Source organism: Pieris napi, chromosome 3 (assembly GCF_905475465.1).
Source record: "Pieris napi chromosome 3, ilPieNapi1.2, whole genome shotgun sequence".
Lineage (NCBI taxonomy): Eukaryota > Metazoa > Arthropoda > Insecta > Lepidoptera > Pieridae > Pieris > Pieris napi.
Window position 1 is genome coordinate 9,706,490 of NC_062236.1, and position 19,666 is coordinate 9,726,155.

The window sequence follows — 19,666 nt, forward strand, 5'->3', positions numbered from 1 at the left end:
CAAACCTTAAAAAATAACAACTGGAAATAATAATAATAAAATATTAGAAAATTAAGTTGGAAAAACATGACTATAATTTCCAGCACTAAAGTGTTATTTATTTAAATCATACTAAACAATCTATTATTTAATATTCAAGGTTGAACCGGCTTAGCTCAGTGTTATTCACAAATTAAACATGTCCATGTATCTGTTAATAAATATTTTATTATTACCTTTTATTTAAGTAATTCCAAAGCAACCAAAAGCCTTATTTCCATTTTGGGTTTGTCCTTAAATTTAGTGACAGATTTTTTAGAAAAGTCCAGCAAATAAATAAAACTTTAACGTCAATCTAGACTAGTTTTAAGGCCATGAGGCCAGAAGGATTGCCTTTCGAAAAGCTATTAAATTAATACGCTCGATATATATACTTACTATAGATAATAACAATACCACAGATAATAAATGTACATTTTTAGATGGATGGGAAGTTATCCCTATTTATCTAAGCAATGGTTATGAGCAGTGTTGCCTTGTTGGACTCTCATCCCTGAGGTCTTAGATTCGATCTACGTGCACCAATGGACTTTCTTTCTATGTGCGCATTTAACATTCGCTGAAATGGTGAAGGAAAACATCGTGAGGAAACGTGGCTTACTAAAAAGTTGACGCCGTGTGTGAGGCACAGGTGGATCACCTACTTGTAGATTGTAGATTGACAATTGATCATGAAACATTCAGAAATCTGAGGCACAGGCCCTGAAAAGGTTGTAGCGCCACTGATTTATTTAATTTAAATATCGTCCATATTTATCAATCATACAAAACAAACTGTTTCTTATTTTATGTTCTTTGAAAATTACGTAGGAAATATTATTATCTTAGTTGGTATAAAGATTTCATTAATTAATAATAATATAATTCTCAACTATAAGAATTTAAATCAAGCTATGTAACGTTTCATATACATTCTACGTATAGCTATGTAAATGACATATATGTCAGTCAAAAACAAAATGTATTAATACAATTATCATTACTATTCTGTTATTTTTAAATTGGTAGGTTACTTTTATACGCTTATTAAAGGCTGTGAAAACATATTTGACCAACTAAAAACCACTGAACATTTCAAATGCTTTCTGACATTAAGTACCTACTAGGAAATAATAATTGTTTGATCTGTCAAAGTATACTCTCTAGTTGATCTATGAATCTTTATCGTTAAGGCTCATATTTTAAATCTTGTAATTTATCCTTACAAATGCAGTCTGAACAGGTTTCTTTATTTATCTAACAAATAGGGGTCTAGGACCGGTTAAATAGAAAAAAGTAGAATCATAGATTATACAATACGTAATGCGCCATCTGCTTAGAATAGCGCTAAACGGCAGCTGTTTGAACTCCATTATTTGAACTTGGAACGTAAAAAACTGGCCACACATAATTTACCGCTCGCCAAATGGTGGGGTTCACATTCTAATTCTAAACTCACGGCCTCGACCAATGACGGTCGAGGACGAGTCAAAATGGCGGTCGTGAGAACCGGTTAATGGGTTTGAATTTAGAATAGTATTTTTATTAATGCGTTCGTAACGTCAAGGCACAATTGCCCTTTTTTTCTAACCGTCGAATATCCTGATACATATAATTTACGTATCTAACTATTGATTGGTCGGGGCTAACGCTAATTATACTATTCAGGTTTATTTTTCCGTTAGACTACCCGGCAATTCTTGAATAACTGATGAAATACCTGAACTATAGGTCTGGTTGCTTTTAAATCAGTCATAAATTATTTCTTGTAATTGTTAGTATTAAATAAAATAGCTTCGCAAAAATATAATAATAAAATATACGTCATATTTCCTTGTAAGGGCAAACAATAATTTCGTAATAAGCGGAAAATCATCTTAAATCATGACAGGAAAATTAGATCTAACGCAATCATTTTAAAAACATCCGTGAGAATGGAATTTAATGTAATAAATCTTACAAGATACGCAATTAAATGTTTGTTTTGGATAACTATTATTTAATGAATTTATCTCTACAATAAATTTACACATAGTTGTAGAAATATCCTATGAATTTTTAAAAAATAATGTAGCTACTAACTAATGTTTCGCTGATATTTTTTCTAAGCCTGCAAAAAGGTTTACATTTTAAACGACTCTATATTTTATTGAAGTCAAAACTATCACACATAATTATTAAAAAACAGAGCTAAATTGTAAATATCATCTTTCAAGAAGAAAACTTTAAGGGTACTTAGTTGTAAAATTGTAATTACGTATAGGAATATTATGAGCAACACTGGTTAATAAAAATATAATATTTTTATATACTAGTTATTCCGTATTGCGTGTTGTTTATAAAGACATTGAGTCGGGTTAAAAAACGAATCATGGGAAAAATAACCTTAAAACTAGGAACAATTTTAACAGTGTTTGAGGGATACAGTTCTTCTATTGTTTTAAATTATTACCTGTTGTCGCCGCTTTAACCTACGAAAATAAACATTTCTGTAATAAATGATAATATTATGTAAATCATCAATTAACAAGTGTCAAAATTCATGTAATATTAACAATTCAGCATAACTACTAATATTTATGGCCAATATTTATTTTTTCATCATTTAAATCATGTTAATTATATTAAAAACATTTCTGTTTTGTATAGTGGCTGATGTAACGATTATTATTTACGTTTATATTATTTAAATATTATGTATTTAGCCTACTGTGACTGACACATTATAGAATTTAAAGCCAAGAATATGCCACACACAGTTTTTCTTGAGAGTACGAACAAGTGTTAATTACGATTGAAAGACACATTGATAGTAATGAACTGTTGGGGACCGAACATGTGATCCCAGGGTTTAGTCAATCGCCCAATTTGGTTTAGCTAGCTTTACCTATATGACGAAATAGCATAATTACCAACATACATCCATTCCATTCGCTCGTAAAACGTAAAAATATCGGTTTTTGTATTACCGATTTTTCCTATTAATTAAGCACTAAATGAACGCTCGAATGGAACGTTATAAAATAATTAACACAATAGGAAAATAAATACGCCAAACTATAATTAAAAATAATTTGCATTTACGTCAATCTAATTATATTGCATTATTTTTAATCGAATTTTCGCCTTTTGTATTAATGATTTGGTTTTTATGAAGGTTAATTTAATAATTAAATCTATTAAATACGATTGGTAATCATTGTTTTAAATCATTAAACAATGGAATTAAATTAAAGGTAGGTTCTGGTAAATATAGGTGATATTAATTTTATTTCTTCTTACAACTAGGTAAAGCTACAAAATCCGTTTTTAAGAGCCCAAAATTAATGGAAAATACTCACCAATATTGCAATGTTAATAAAAATATTAAGATTTGTCTAAATGTTTTTAAATATTACAAATTTGCTTCTTTCTAGCTTCGTGCCCAAGAGGCACATTCAAAACTTTACAAGTTTCAAAACGAAATACAAACATAATGCTTACATAAGCTAGTCTAACTTAATAATTATTCTTATTTTTCAACATTTACCGTGCCATTAATGTAAATCCTAAGATTTACCAACGGAATGGTGGTAAGAGTTCGAATCGCAAACCTTTTGGGACATTTACCATTAGGAATTGGTAGATCTTAGGTTTTTCTGGAATATCTTAGGATTTACTGCAGTTCGAGCTTTTACAGTAACATATCTACATGAATAATTGTATTTTAGTCTAGAATGTGATAAATATGTATAATCTATGTTCTCTCTTCCAGAGTCCCGAATCGGAATCGGATAGCAGTTCCTTGTCGGGAGCAAAAAGTCCCGCTGGCGGGCCACTACTGCTGCAGCAGTTGCTGCAGTTGCAGCTGCAGGGGCAGAACCCGCAAGCGATAGCACAGGTATGCTGCAAATCATGTAAAGGAATATAGGGAGCGGCTCAGTAACATAAAAGTAGTTACAAAATCTTATTTATTATTGGTAAACTAAAGCACTGTACACTTTTACAACAGCCTAAAGTAAACTCACTGAAAAAAACGAAGGCTGCAAGACTGTAAAAGTGTAAAAAGACAGATTTCGTTTTTGAAATGAGGGTAGATTAGATAATTTATTACCTAAAATAGTGATAAACCTCGTGGTACAAACGTATTTCCTACACTATTAGTGCATTTATATTTTGATTAGATATAAAAAAAAATATAGATATTTATTGTATTTTTATTTTATTTAAATACATTAAATGGTTAATCGACACAAAATATCTAAACTGTTAAATTTATCTCGCATTTTTTAATTTGGTCCGATAATTGTTATATATATTTAATTTAACAAGCTAAACTAATGCCTCATATATTGTTCTGACCCCATGAATTAGAAGGCATCCTTTGAAGTAGTCCTTAATATCGTCATTTAAATTTGATAAAAAATATGTTCGATTCATGTTTCTAAATACATAATAGATATATCTACTCTTAGAACTCTATCAACATTCACAATAGATATTCACTTATTTTTAATGGTTGTTACCATAATCTGTAGCCCCTTGAATCCTTTGACGTCTAAGACCCCTTTTGACCTAGATAAGACCATGCTTTTTATATCCCCCATGCGCCATAAGTTTTCTAAGGTGCGTTTACCTTCGTTTTAATTATTATGGTCTTTTGAAGGGAGGACTAACATTCTATTATGATTGCTATCGGGAATTGTGGTAGAAGGGTATATTTTTATGTTTGAATGTGGTATACTGAATCTTTGAATCAATATTTTCTGTATCACAATATGTTTGCTCCTGTAATTTATGAAGCATTATTCTCTTTATCTAATTTTTCTAAAAGAACGAAATGCATTTGCCACTGACTTCGATTAATTATTGATTCATATAATTTGATTAAGAGAAGAAAATGATAAAATAAAATATCTTTCGGGACAATTTCTAAACCATTTTCGTTTGCATTATATTTAGTTATACCCAAATCTTTCGGCATTTTTTATAACAAGGGTAAGTGATGCCCATGGACTGATAGTGAACGAACACTCGCGGCAAAAGCAGCCATATAGATCATAAAGGGTATTTATGGTTTAATGCAAGGGTATACCTATCAGGCTTACATGGAGATGTGTGTGCAGTTCCAACAGATGATTGCTGCGTTGGCTGCCCTCGGCTCGGGGCTGGTTCCGCCGGCACTGCCGCAGGCCTGGATGATGCAGAGGCTTCCAAGACCACCGCTCGATAGGTAAGTTTGTGTTTGGATAATCGTTGTTAAGAATATACTATAACAATTGCCTTTATTCAGCAATTTATTCATTCATTTTTAATTTTTCACAATAGTATTATTATTTTTAACGAAATACAGTATTTTCGTCGGGATTTCCCTTGATATCGGCCTCCGCTAGTGCCTTCTTATATCGTTCTAACTCATTATAACCTTTGCTGTCCCTTTGGTAAATCATCTTCCCAACTCTTAAATCTTCGTGCTCTTCCATTTGTAATAGTAGGTAGGTAGTAGGTAGTATCTACTTTTGTGTAGAGATCATACATTCCTACACTATACTTAGGAACTATCTTCAGTTCTTTAATAGGCAAATGTTATTCGAACACTGTATGTTCCTAGGTTTGTCTGTTGGAAACACTCACACGAAGAGCTGTTTTCCCGTAATGTTTTCGCGAAAGGTTCTATACTAGTAAAACTATGTAGAAAGGTTTTATAATTTTTGTATTTACTATAACGTTTAATCAGTAACACACTGAATATTTAATTCCATTATCCAAATTAATTAAAGAATTAATAAACACAAGTGTGACCTACTTAGATCCACTATAAAATATCAATATTTTAAAAATTATAAAGCCAGGCCACAGTAATCTTAAATCTTAATGAATGACGTATGACCTAATTTCTTTGATGCGGTTGCATTTAAAAATTTAAGCTGTTTTAATAGTGTTAAAGCTGACTTATCTAAAACGTTTAAAGGCGTTTTATAAAGCACTTTTAACAAGATGTAAATTACTCGGTGGCGTATCAAGATATTTTTTATAGATAAGGATAAAATTTGTTCGGAATTTAAAAGTGCATTCAAAAATGTTTTTATTCGTCGTAGCCTTTGGCATACAATTGTTGAAGTTCGTAATATATAAGGCAAGCACAGATATTATCTGTTTCGTTGATAGGACTGGTGCTAATTAATAATTTGAATATTTGGCTACGAACACACGACATTCAAGTGACTAAAGTAAACTTTATTAATTAATAACCTTAAAATACAGTATTTAAAATTTTCTTAACCTACAAAGTAATAATAAAAATAATTAAACATAAATAAAATGAAAATAACAAATTTAAAAAGTTTGGTCCCTGTGGCAGTGTACCTTTAACGCTGGCAGCATTTCCTCGCTGTATTGCGATACTTATTCGTTAAGCCAGGAAAGTACCAGCTCTGGGGTCACCGGTACTATCTACTAGGCGCCAACTTTAATTTAATAAGCGCCTGTGCACTTGAAGCCCACGGCCCAAGAGTCTCTACTCCAAAGGGAACAAAATCGAAGTTGGAGGAAAGACTCTTATATTTGTGCCGTTTATTAGAAATATGCGTTACTAGCAATGCTTTAACTTTTAAATTTGTAATTTACCCGCGTTAATAAATCTCTAACAACCCACTTAAAAACAAAGCAAAAAGAAAGCTTAAAGACAAAACATTCAGGACATAATCGTTTCTTTTTTTTAAAACTTACAATAATATCTAGATAGAACTAATAGAATAACAAGAGAAGTTGGTTTGTTGATAAATTTTCTAATAAAATATCATAGTAAATAATATTTGTGGGTTTAATCCATAAAAACACGAAGTTCATATTTTTTGCAATAGATTTCGGAGAAGTCAGACTACTTCTATGTTAATAACGTCTCTGATTAATAATTTATTACCTGAATACATACAAATATACTTGTTAGATAAAAGATATTTTGATTAACAAATGGTTGTTTACGATGGAATATTGTAGCCCTTCTAATGGCATTGAAATGTTTAATATCAACTTGTTTCAATATAAATTAATGGTAAGTCCAAAAGATTTTGTCTTCAAGACCTGAATTATTGTCTTATTAATATTACATCAAATTAGAATTATTATTCAGAACGCCATATACCACAGCACGCAAAAGATAAGTGTTTCCTTGTGGTAAAACTTAAAAATTCATTCTTTCATTCTTAAAAAGTTTATATTTACAGAAATTTTCTCGTATTTCTAGTACCTATTATTAATAAATCTTTAAAACTTGTTTAAAAATAGTTTCAGTATATTTTCCTTGGTTTAACCATGTGATGCAATCTTAACTCCGTTGAAATGAACTACGAATCCTTGACTAGTTACTTAATACGGAAGAGCAGGTTTTTCTTTAGTTAAACTTGATTTTAATCCGTTAATACACGTTTATCGTTAACAAGGGCAAACTAGCTTTAATCTGATTATGGCTTTTCATTATCTTTACTATTGCGTGATAAAATAATAATTTAAACAGACAATAGAATCGCTTATTTAAAAATCGATGTTTGACAGATAACAGGTGACAGATGACACATGAAAACTATTAGTGAACCGCGTTTTGTTTTTTACAGACATATATATTTAAGAGTTAAGAAATGCTTCTTTTTCCAATATAACCTTTGCGCATTAACGCATAGGTTAATACTTAATACAGACAACAATAAAACAACAAATAATCTTGGAAGTAGATAGCCAAGATGTCTTTGACCCTAAGCCCCTTTCGACTGGGTTGCGATTAAATATTTTGTTTTGCAAATCGTTTAATGGCGACGTTATAGAGACGTAAAAAAAAGGTTAAAGGTTGGTGGACTCAGTTTCCGTACTTAGACTCCCATTAGGTCCGTTGTGCGTAAGTTCTGGCTAACTAAGCCAGCCTAGCTCCTTCCAGAAGCACAGAAGTCTCTTGGGCACTTCGCAGACTTCACGGATTCCGTGATTTCTGTACGTTGGTTAGCATTTCAGGATTACGTGGGTGACTGATTCCTCTGAATCAGCCTCTTATAGAGACGTAAAATCATTAATAAACAATCCTGTCACATCTCATCACGACTTGTTTTTGGCCTTAAAGTAGGTTTTGACTATGGCATTAGGACTCTTTAATAACGACTATAGGTTTTCAAGCTGTGCTAGCGATATAGTTTAGGTATTTGTCAATGTCAAACAGCTTGTTTGGTTTAATATTAACGAGTGTTTATGTAAGGTTTATTTTGAATATTAAATAGTGTAAAATTTATTGCTGGTCGCTAAAGGTCAATCGTTACACTGACGGTTTAATCGATCATTTATTTAGATTATTATATAAATTTACAGTACTGCAGTTTATCTAGTGTCTTATGAATTTTTATTACAAACGAAAGAAAAAGGAATATCAACCCTTGATCCTGAATGTTGTATATTTTGTTTTCTTTAGTTCTTGATATCACCATTATTATTATTATGAGTAAGTAGACTGCCTTTTCATTGTTCGCAAATACCGTATAAGTAGGTATTAATTTTGAACTTCGATTGGCGCATCGCCGTTTCGAACCCCACGATTTGGATATACGAGTAACTGAATATTATTAGTGTTTTTATTAGACAAATTATAAGACGCCGGGATAGATTATAGGTGTAGGACGCGGATGTAACACTTTATCCTATTTGAATGCTATTATCATACTATCACGATTTTATGGAAAGGAATTGTTAAATTTTTAAGCACACTGCTTAAAAATGAAAAATGTCTCTTTCTTCAGTCGGTAACTCGTGTCTGACCGTCATGGTCAGCAAGGAAACATCTCAATCTGTTTCCACCGGTTTCTGTACAGCGCCTCTCTTATTACAGTGTACATTTTTGAGGACGATGAGTCTGTCACTGGATCGTTCCATCTGGTTGGTGAACGCCCACGTGATCTTTTGCCCTAAGTGTTACCAACCACGATTAGTTTCTCCAAGTTCATACCACCTCAGCGCATTGTATGGCCGAAATATGAGATAATTCGTTGTCGGCATATGGTAGACAAGTTTTATAGCGATATAGAATATAAAACACCATCCGTATCACCTTGACGTCCGTCGTTCCACAACTGAGCGTTTCTTAAGGCAGTTTTTGCCGCGCTCCACCACCATGTGGCAAGCTGCCCACTGAAGTATTTCCTAACCAATTTGCCTTAGGGTCCTTCAAGAAAAGAGCGTTACAATTCTTAAAAGGCCGGCAACGCACTTGCTAGCCTTCTGGCAATGTGAGTCCATGGGCGGCGGTATCACTTAACATCAGGTGAGCCTCCTGCCCGTTTGTCTCCTATTACATAAAAAATATTGATAAGTGGCTAATAATTACCAGTTCTTGTATGGTTGTAAAGCTTTAATGTATGCCAGAATACTCTCAATAAATCTTTTGTGAAAACTCTTTGCTTATAACAGTTTCACTAAAAGTTGTTTCTATATACGTGATCATTGTATCTAAAAACAGTGGCGTTACGTCTGGGCCTGAGATTCAATCAAACTTTTAGGCATTACCTCTGCCAGTTTCCTCAAAATGTTACCTTCACTGTTAGAAAGTCCAATGGTGCAGAGCCGGGAATGGAACCGCAGACATAAGAGTCACATACTGAAATCACTAAGCCAATCATTGTATCTACCGTCATTATTTTATGACGAAAAGTAATCTCCTAAAAGTCCATAAAAGTGGTGTAAAAATGACATTTGGGAAAACGGATACCGATACCGGATCGTTAACGGTTTATGACTCAACTTTTGATATAATTGGATTGTTGGCAACTCGAATGTAACGAGCAAAATTTCAGAATTATAATTATTCAGTTTCAATTTATATTCGATTTTTATTGACTCGTTAGGAGACATTAGTTTGTGGGTAAAATGTAAAATAAAAATATGATTAATTTCGTTTTTCGTTTATATATTTTTTGCTCTCAAACATAACACTTGTAGAATAATCAGATACTTCTGAAAATATGTTATAGAATGGATATAAAGGCACAGCCAGATCCAAGATCAACTGCAATGCAACTTCCTCGCAATCGATGAATGATTATAATTTTTACATAATCTTATACCTTCATTAGCAAAGGAAGTTTTAGTACAATATAATAAATGTATAATAATATAATTAGGAAATAAATCAACACAGTATTTTTATTTACCAACTCTGATCAACTATTCGTCGTAAAAATATCAAAATTTTAACCTCGCAAAGTGTCAAGTTGTTTTTTGTTTATTAAACCTTTTTACTTTTTAAACTATTTATTAAACGTTTAGCATTTTAGAACAAAATGCCTCAGTAACATTACGTAAACATTAAGTCGACAATACGAATAAATTAACAAAGAATCAATTTGAGACGGAGCTCTCCAAGGTTGAATATTTAGTCCCATTTGTTATGTAAATGTTAAAGGTATTGTCTACCTTGCAACTGTGCCACTAATTATAATAACACTGATTTTAACTTAACCGTATCTTTTGGTTCATATAAGGGAATACTAGCTTTATATAGAGATTTATTGAATACTGACAACGATAATACAAGACTTCAGGAAATAGCTATATATAGCTAATATATCTTAGTTATTTATTTACTGGTCAATCAGTAATTAATATTACATAGTAGAAGACTTTAAGAAGAGTTTTCTCCTGCCACCAGGTTGGTACTTCAGGGGGGCCTTGGGTATTCCGCCATTAAATTTAATTACATAAACTTAATGTAATTTTTTTAATATAGTACAGGGATTTTTTTTTATTAAGTTATACTTATGGCATTCCGAATCTTACCCTTAGATTACCTGCGCAACAAATGCTTTATTAAAAGACAGGTAGATTCATAAGGAAGGTTTACGAGTATATGTGTAATATAATCTTTATACAGTAATCAACCGTATATAAACCACGCTTTTCTCTTTCTATGCGAAAGTAGCGCGGGAAATAGCCAGTAATCTATAAAACATAGTTTTTGGCGTGGATTAAGATGCTATCAGAAAAATGCGCCTAGGCATATTCTTATCCTATTTTAATGCTTTTGGCATACTTGTAATAATAATGTCAAAATAACAACCATTTAGACTATCGTCAAATATAGGTACTCTCTTCAAAGCTATATCGGTCAAAACGATTATTAAATCTTTTTCATTCATTTTGCTTTTACTATTTTCGGTTCTTCAATAATATTTTTGCTTTAGTGTATAAATGCTTGAATGCCTTAAGAAAGCATCGAAATGAGCACATGTGAATCGATTCCGTCGGATGTGTGACAATCTCAGCCGGTTTCGGATAAATATCGACGATCCTATTCATACTTCACAATACGCGTCTTAAGCTTCCTGGTGGAACGTATTCCAAAAGCTGTGAAGCGATAACAGATACATGTATTGGAGAACTTTCAAAATAAGAATATTCTTGAAAATATAAATCGTTGCCACTATATTGTTAGTAAGAAATAAGACTCAGTTATATTATAGTTAGCAAAATTCCTATCAACGAGATAGCAACTCAAGAAAGCTAGAAATAAGTGAATAATTATCCTTTGAGACTTGCTTTTGGAAACTTAACAGGTTTAAGTTTTAATTAAGTAACTGCGATCATAACTTGTTTACAAAAACTGCCTTTTGCGCAGTAGCATTCTACTTTTCACCGTTTGCTAAATAATGTCAACGTAACCTAAATACAAACAAAAGAGGCCTACGTCAGCTGAACATCGAATAATTTCAATATTCCTCAAGAAACATCAGAACTATTGACAACAACACCGCTTTGTTGCCACACACTCAATGCAGCATTCAACGTTTCAGGTCTATTGTGTATCAGTTGTATCAGTTTTGATTAGTTCTATTTTTGAATATTTCGTATTGATACGTCCTACCGCGATGGATGGTGAATATGAAATGGGATTTTTATGTTTATTTTTTTGTTGGTCTACCCTTTATTTCCAATATTTATGTACTTGCATAAAATACAAAGGCTGTGTCCATGGCCGGTGATACTTAACGTGAAGTGAACTCATTTGCCCCGTTCAATCAAAAAACATACATTTCCTAGTGACAATGTTACAAAACAATTATAAGATTTGAATCGGTTTAAGCTTGAATTAAAATATGAGCTCAAATATTAAATAATCAACTTTATAAAAACCGAAAAACATTTAAATAACCTATTTCCCTAGTTACCGTTAAACCTAACCTAGAATGTTATTAATTAAATTAATCTATAGGATGTCGTGATCATTTTAGCAGGAAAATATTCAGTGTAAATTAATTAAGTTTTAAAATTATTTATGCATAAACGTGCTAAGTGTAAAACGATATAATTAAAGTTTTTGCGACACAATGTTTTGTGTTGCTATAATCGACTTTTACATCGAAGGAGGTTACTAATTCGACGTGGAATTTAATCAGTTAACACATATGTAAACTAGATGCTAAAACTATAACATATTTCTGCTTTTTTTAAAATATATTTTGGCATCTTCATTAAAACATTTTCTGTTATGTACGTTTATTATTTAGCTATGTACGTATATATTAAGCGTTTAACTAACGAATAAAACACATAATAAATAATCATGACCATCTCCGTGTGTCACGGTCTTATGTTCAATATCTAGAGAAATAATATTGTTTAGGTTTGAGTAAACACCACATTTGCAGAAAATATTTAGTGATACTTACGCAGAAGTGTTATTGTCGTTGGCGGATAAAAATCGGTTAAGAAAACTAAAAGCCAGTTAAAAATATGGCAATTAGCAAATGAAATAGTATTAATGTTTTCTAATAATTGTGATGAGAAAGGTGAGATCCCTTATGGATATATAATCGTTTCTCAAGAGATATTAGAAAGTCGTAAAATTTTAATTTTTAACCTTACGATCCCTTGAGTTTTTCATTTATGGGAAATTGGCTACTAATTGAGCTTCGTGGCTCTTGAAATTACTGTTTATTTGTTCTAAAACAACAAGTATTTCCTAACCAATTCAACTGAGGGTCTTTCAAGAAAAGAGCGAATGAAATCTTAAAAGGCCGGCAACTCACATACGAACCTTCTGACAATGTGTGCCATGTATGTCATCTTGAAATCTGCGCCAAATTGGTTCGGAAATACTTCAATTAATTTGAATTTTCAAATTTTATTAGATATTTGTACGTTTAATATAACTATAACTATGAAATCAGTAACATTTTTTGGTTGCGTTATCAAGTAGGTACTTTTAACAATTTTCATGGAACGAATTAAGAATTCTTCGTGTTTAGAATTTCAGTGCAAGTTTTGATAAATTTTTATATTTGGTATGGCATTTGACGTAATACGTGCTACTTAGCATACAAATCCAAACTCAAGGAAAGCGAAAGAGGAACGAGATCTAACTATCCCAAGCGGAAGCTAAAAATAATATAATATCAATAGGCTTAATGTATTAATAGGAAGCTTTCTTAAGAATTATTAATTATAGCCGTATATGATTAAGTATCTTTTTGAAGCTTTAAATGATTCCTTGAATCACTGTTTACGTTATTAGTTACTTAATTGAGTGGCCAAAAAACTGTTTTAGATAAATAAAAAAAAATATTGTTGCAATAACGTAATCTAGGACGATTTTTACAAAATCTTTTTAACCCAAACTATGTGTAATGTTTATGTCATAACTGTCCGTTTTCGGCTTTCCGTATGCTCGTTTCCCCCCCCCCCCCATACAATAAAAAGGGGGACAGCTCAGTATTTATTAAATATAACCCTATTATCCTTAAACATAAATGCGCTATGATTAAATTTAAAACGTATTTAATATTTTATTAATAAACAAAACTAACTAACGTTATATAACTTAGTATATTAAATCCTTGTTACATACGAAAATTCGTTTATAGAATTTAAAGAGGTGCTTTACTGTGATAACATTATGTTTTAGGCTAGACGCAGAGAAGGTGGGTGCAGGAAGTGCCTCTCCCACCATAGCGGAGCAACCCCTGGACTTAAGCGCCAAGTCTACTTCCAGCACCAGCGGCACACCGCCGCCGGAAAACAAAGGACAGGATAATGCGAGGTAAGCTTTAATTTATATTTTTTGTTCTATGTTTATTTCCGAGCGTTAATTTGTAAGGTAAACATTTTTAAGTTTTCAAGGATTATCGGTTATTCACAAGGTCTGTTTACTCAAAGAATATAGAGAGTGGGCACTATATGATTACCAAATTGAAATACAACAAAGACAACAATTCTACAGCGAAATCATTTAAATGGATAAATTTTTGTTATACTTTTGACTGCGTAAAAAAAATTCATTGTGGCTTAGTTAAAACGGCATGGGTTAACCCACTCCTTACATGGAAATTGTATTTGTTTTTCCAACAAACTCCGACCCTATTTTCACTGAATAAATTCAAAATTTAGTAGCAGGTCATTAAATGGCATGTAAGCAATGTTAGACATTACAAACATAAAATATGTTTATTATGGAACATAAGATACAAGTAACTTATTCCACGTCATTTAATTTGAATCGGTAGACAACCCTACTCATAGGCAAAGAAGACAGAGGGTGTAGGCTGAGAGAAGAAGCCGGCGTAAAAAACTCTTGGTACTCTTTTAAAATAGCATTATTTTATTTTCATTTATCATTAATCTTAATTAATTATCAGTAAGCATTAGCAACTAAAACCATATGTCAAATGGAAAACAGCAACTAGCTGCCCACGAGATAGGGAATCTTAGGGTGGCTAGTCCACTTCCTCTTTTAACTATACATAATTTTTTATTATGTGTAAAATTTAAATATAAATGAAGCAATTTGAATCACTTAACCTAAAACTATCAAGTGTGATAGTTATCTGTATTAAAGGCGCGGTCACGACTCGAGTGGTTATAGTCGATCAAACGGTATATTTTTAAGATCGATTTTCTTTGACACCTTACGAGAGTGCTCGTATTATCTTGATATCGAATATCGTATGTGAGCTAACTTTTTTAACATTAAAGCGTCCTTGTATGTGTCTAAGAATTCGCTTAGAAGGTTCATATATATCGTCCAACTTATGTTTAGTTACAAGTTCTTTCAAAGCATTTTTTCTGCATGAAGTTCAAGACACTGAAGATACGATTTTGAATATGACAGCTAAATCGAGCCTTAAAGATTTATTAGTGACCAGCACAGCTGATCAATAAAAACATTTATTTCATTAATTATAAAGTATTTACAATATTCTTAACCTACTTAATAATAATAATCTTAAAATATATTTTTTTTTATTTTTAACACTTAATTGCATTAACATAATAAAATTGACATTATTAAATCAAAATGAGGGAAAATATTATATACCTTGATGGCTAGGTAGATGGAAGTCTTCCACGGTCGAGACCCATTGGGGGTCTTCCCTAGGAAATACCACCTCCTATTGTTTAAGGAAAGAGTATTTCTTATCCCACAAAGGCCGGCAACGCATCTACTAAAATGTGTGTTGGGGCTGCGATAACTGCCGTTTTTGGGCGTCCCATAGGCTCGTTTGTTATACTACAAAATTACTTTTTTATATAATTCTATAGAATTTAATAAAAAAGTTTAGTTTCTGTGTCCGTGTACCAAACTGTATTTGTATTTATAATACTATTATATATTATTGCCAGCATAAACATATTTTCCTTCGGTTTAATAAAGAAAAACATTAATTTTTAATAACAAAAAATGTTCCGTACACTTAAATTGGTTGCAAATTTGACACGTGATGTAAAATAATATATTTAACACCACTCCAACTTTGCAGAACTTTTGGAATTTTGGTCTCAAGAACTGAGCAAATTATCATTTATTGCATTTTTAACAATGTTCCGGACCGCAGAGCAGGTTGCAAAATTTTATAGTTTGTTTTAATACCACTCCCGACCTTACATCAAAATTTGAAAACTTTTGGAATTATAATGTATTAATTGTCTTGACTGACTGGACTAGCACGGTAGCATTGGTTAAACGTTCAAAACCGGGCTGTGCAACTATTTTTCTTTCTTTATAATTTGTAAACTATTTTCACATCTCAGAATGTAGTTCAACTAAAAGCAAAGGTACTAAAACTAGTACTAACAGCACCCACATAATCAATTTACTACAAACCTTGAATGTTGGAAATAAAATTAGGAGATCGACAGAACGATAGCATTTGCATTAAGGTCAAACTAAATGTAATCCATTTAACTTGATTAGGTGTTAAAATATTTGAATGCCTAGGGAAATGTGGCAATTTGTTTTAAAAAGTTACAGCAATTATCAATTAAACTGTTATTCTTGTCATACTAAGTTTTATAAATAAATTAGAGGCGCTACAACCTTTTTAGGGTTTATCTATGTATTATGATCGTGTCAATCTATTAGGCAAGTAGGTGATCATCCTGTGCCTGACACTCACCGTCGGTTTCCTCACCTGAACCTACGACCTGAAATGAGAGCCACTAAATAAGTATATTTAGTAAGTCTCGGTAAGTCTCTAGGTTCGATTCCCAAGTAAGTTAAATTATGTATGCATGTTACACTTGTGTCTAATACAAGTTATAGATATACGACTGTGAATGTGTAGTTTACTTGACATTTCCTTGGCATTAAACCCAAAGGTTGAATCCAAACTGATATTTTATAAAATCTTTAGAAAAATGGAAGGTGGAAATCTACTTCGAATCCTTTAGACTTTTCTTTTAATAAGTAATAAAAATCGGACTTTGTACCGTGTAGACGTATCAAGTATTAATTTAAATGAAAGGTTCTTGACCTAAGCTACAATGCAAGAAATAATTGAACCAACAAACTTGTCGGTGAAACGATACGAATTTGACACGGTCAACTACATTATACGCAACTCATATTGAACATTATTTACTAAGGCTTCTTATACACTGAGCCTTTTATAATACGTTTAGTAAGCGGAAGTGCTGATATGGCGTTTCGGCTTCAGTTTATAAACAGAAAAATACAGTGTATGATTTATATAATCTGATAGTCGTACACTGTTACAGTTTTCTGACAATGTCTATGACATGTTTGTCAGTTTTCTGACAATGTCTATGACATGTTTGACAGTTTTCTGACAATGTCTATGACATGTTTGACAGTTTTCTGACAATGTCTATGACATGGGCCGGGTCACGGATATATTTCGATCGTTTCCGTTTGGAAATTAATCTGTAATATATTAGTTTTAATGCGTTCGGTTTAAAATGTTATTACGCGAAACATTAGGTAGATAAATATAAAACTGGCTGCGCCTGATTCGTAAGTTCTCATTCTTATACATGTATAACTTTGTCTCCGTTACATCTTTCTCATCTCTGCGATGTGCGATATTAGAAAGCATAGATTTAGATTAGGACATTGACATGTCACCTGTCATTTCAAACTTTCCGTTTGTTCTAATTTTAAATTAATCCCTTTTTTTAAATCTACTGTGTATAAATTACAAAATCTAATTAGACGCGTTTTTCCCATCTTTGGCCCAGTGTGATACAGTCTTAAATTCACCATGTCGTTTCCTATTGAAACATTGCACCCGGATCGCACAAACAATGCCATGTGAATGTACCCATTAAACTATGAAACTGATGAGGTTCATCAACCTGCTGGACGCTCGAATATTTTTAAAGGAAAATTAAAAAGTATTGCCAGCGCTATGCTAGAAAAAGAAAGATTAATTCGCATTGTATTTCCCATTTGAATCTTGCCAGTAATTAATATTATTGTCTCTTTTAAGTATTCAAATCGATGATGTATATTTCATTCGTATAATCTATGGATATTTTTAAGTATACAATATGACAGAGGATAGCAGAAGTAAGGTGTGCTTGTTATAATGTGCAAGTAATATGTTGTTGTTAAGACCCTAAAAAGTAAAGTTATGCAGGTAATCGTTGAGTTGTTTTAATTCATTTTTAAAAAGTTTTATCATTTGACGTTTATAATCCAATCAATTATTTCAATTAGGCCTATTAAAAAGGCACCTATTTGAAAGTCAAAAACATAAGTAAAAAATATTTAAAAGTGGCCCCTTCGGATTTTTACAATAAAGTTTTAAAACTAAAAATTTAGTTTCATAATTTTTCCCTAACGCGCCAAAATAAGGATAACTTCAAAAATACTAGGTACCTACAGGCTGTTCGAGGCAGTTATATGGACTTATATAATTTACTACGCGTCATACACAACATTTTTTTATATGAGGTATCAAGATTGTCAAACTATGACGTAACAGTGTTAACATAACCAAAACGTAAGCAGCTCCAAATCCGACGACAGTTCTCTTTCAGACTCTAGAATACACCAAATTGTCCTCGAACAGTTCCATATCAAGATGGCCCTTTATCAGGCCCAGAAGCACTCTTTAGTATTTATATTGAATATCGTCTACGTGGGTGCAGTACAAAATTTCTTTGAATATAAATAAACATTGAATATTTTTATGAAATCGCATAAAATGCATCGTTATCAAAAACATCGGAACGTATGTAGGGAAATTGGCACGGAAGCCAGGCTTGTCGCCAAAAGTAGGGGGTGGGGGGAAAGTTGTTACGAGAAATAACATCACGTAAATTGAGGCGTTATGAGGCGTTGAGTGTTTCGAATCGCTTTAATGCGAATGTTTTTACGTAGTCAAATTTTTTTGTGTTTTCAGTAAAAATTGGACTTAATTAATTTATTATTTCGATTTAGTATTTGTGCTGAATATATATAAAATAACATAATTTACAATTAGCATTCGCATTCATTTATTTTCTATCGATTGATATGGCTAAATAATTAAATCAGAAACGCTTAGATATGTATGAACATGCAAAATTACATTAACGAGGAACATTAAAGATATAAATCAGACTTATACATCAATTCATCAAAGAGCAGTGTTTGCCTAGTGGCTTCAGCGTGCGACTCTCATATCTGAGGTTGTAGGTGCGATCCCCGGCTGTGCACCAATCGACTTTCTTTCTATGTGACGGTGAAGGAAAACATCGTGAGGAAACCGACATGTTTTAGACCTATAAAGTCGACGGCGTGTGTCAGGCACTGGAGGCTGATCACCTACTTGCATATTTGATTTAAAAATGATCATGAAACATGTTCAGAAATCTGAGGCCAAGACCTAAAGAGGTTGTAGTGCCACTGATTTTTTTAAATCTTTTTATACACAATATAAACACGACGACGAAAATATTGAACACTTTAATATCTGATAATAATGATTATTGCTTTACAACTTCTATTCTATGGACTAAAATGTCACTGAATATTTAGCAATGCCTGTGTTTTATTTGCCCAAGGAATCGATCCAAGAACCGCTCTGTTGACCAGTTGAACCCTAGCAACGTGTGGTTAACCTAAGTTTAAAAATGGCCGCGGCGCAGTTCAAAGATCTTTAAGAATATTCATAAAACGTCAAAGATGATTTCAAGTGAATATTGAGTGAAAGAACCGGTGTCGTGTCAGTGGCCTGTAATGGATGACGAAAGAAATTGCTTATCGTATGGACGGGTTATTTATTTTGATTAATTCTGTTTTTCTAAGATTGGATTTTTGAAGTGAACTGAACTTCTGTAGACGCATGAGGGTAATTTTTTTACGGATGAAACGCAATAATAATAATATTAGCGTCACGAAGATTTGCAGCGTTTTTGT

The 19,666-nt window shown here is 32.2% G+C and overlaps 1 protein-coding gene across 2 annotated transcripts in view; it reads left to right on the plus strand.

The window, feature by feature from the left end:
* The window catches only part of LOC125063154 (mushroom body large-type Kenyon cell-specific protein 1), a 171,879-nt gene that overhangs the window by 146,484 nt on the left and 5,729 nt on the right, over window positions 1-19,666 (plus strand). For both annotated transcript variants that reach the window (XM_047669411.1, XM_047669413.1), the window contains 3 exons: window positions 3,773-3,898; window positions 5,124-5,230; window positions 13,931-14,065. In XM_047669411.1, the coding sequence (XP_047525367.1) occupies window positions 3,773-3,898; window positions 5,124-5,230; window positions 13,931-14,065 (368 nt within the window). The remainder of the gene's footprint in view (window positions 1-3,772; window positions 3,899-5,123; window positions 5,231-13,930; window positions 14,066-19,666) is intronic.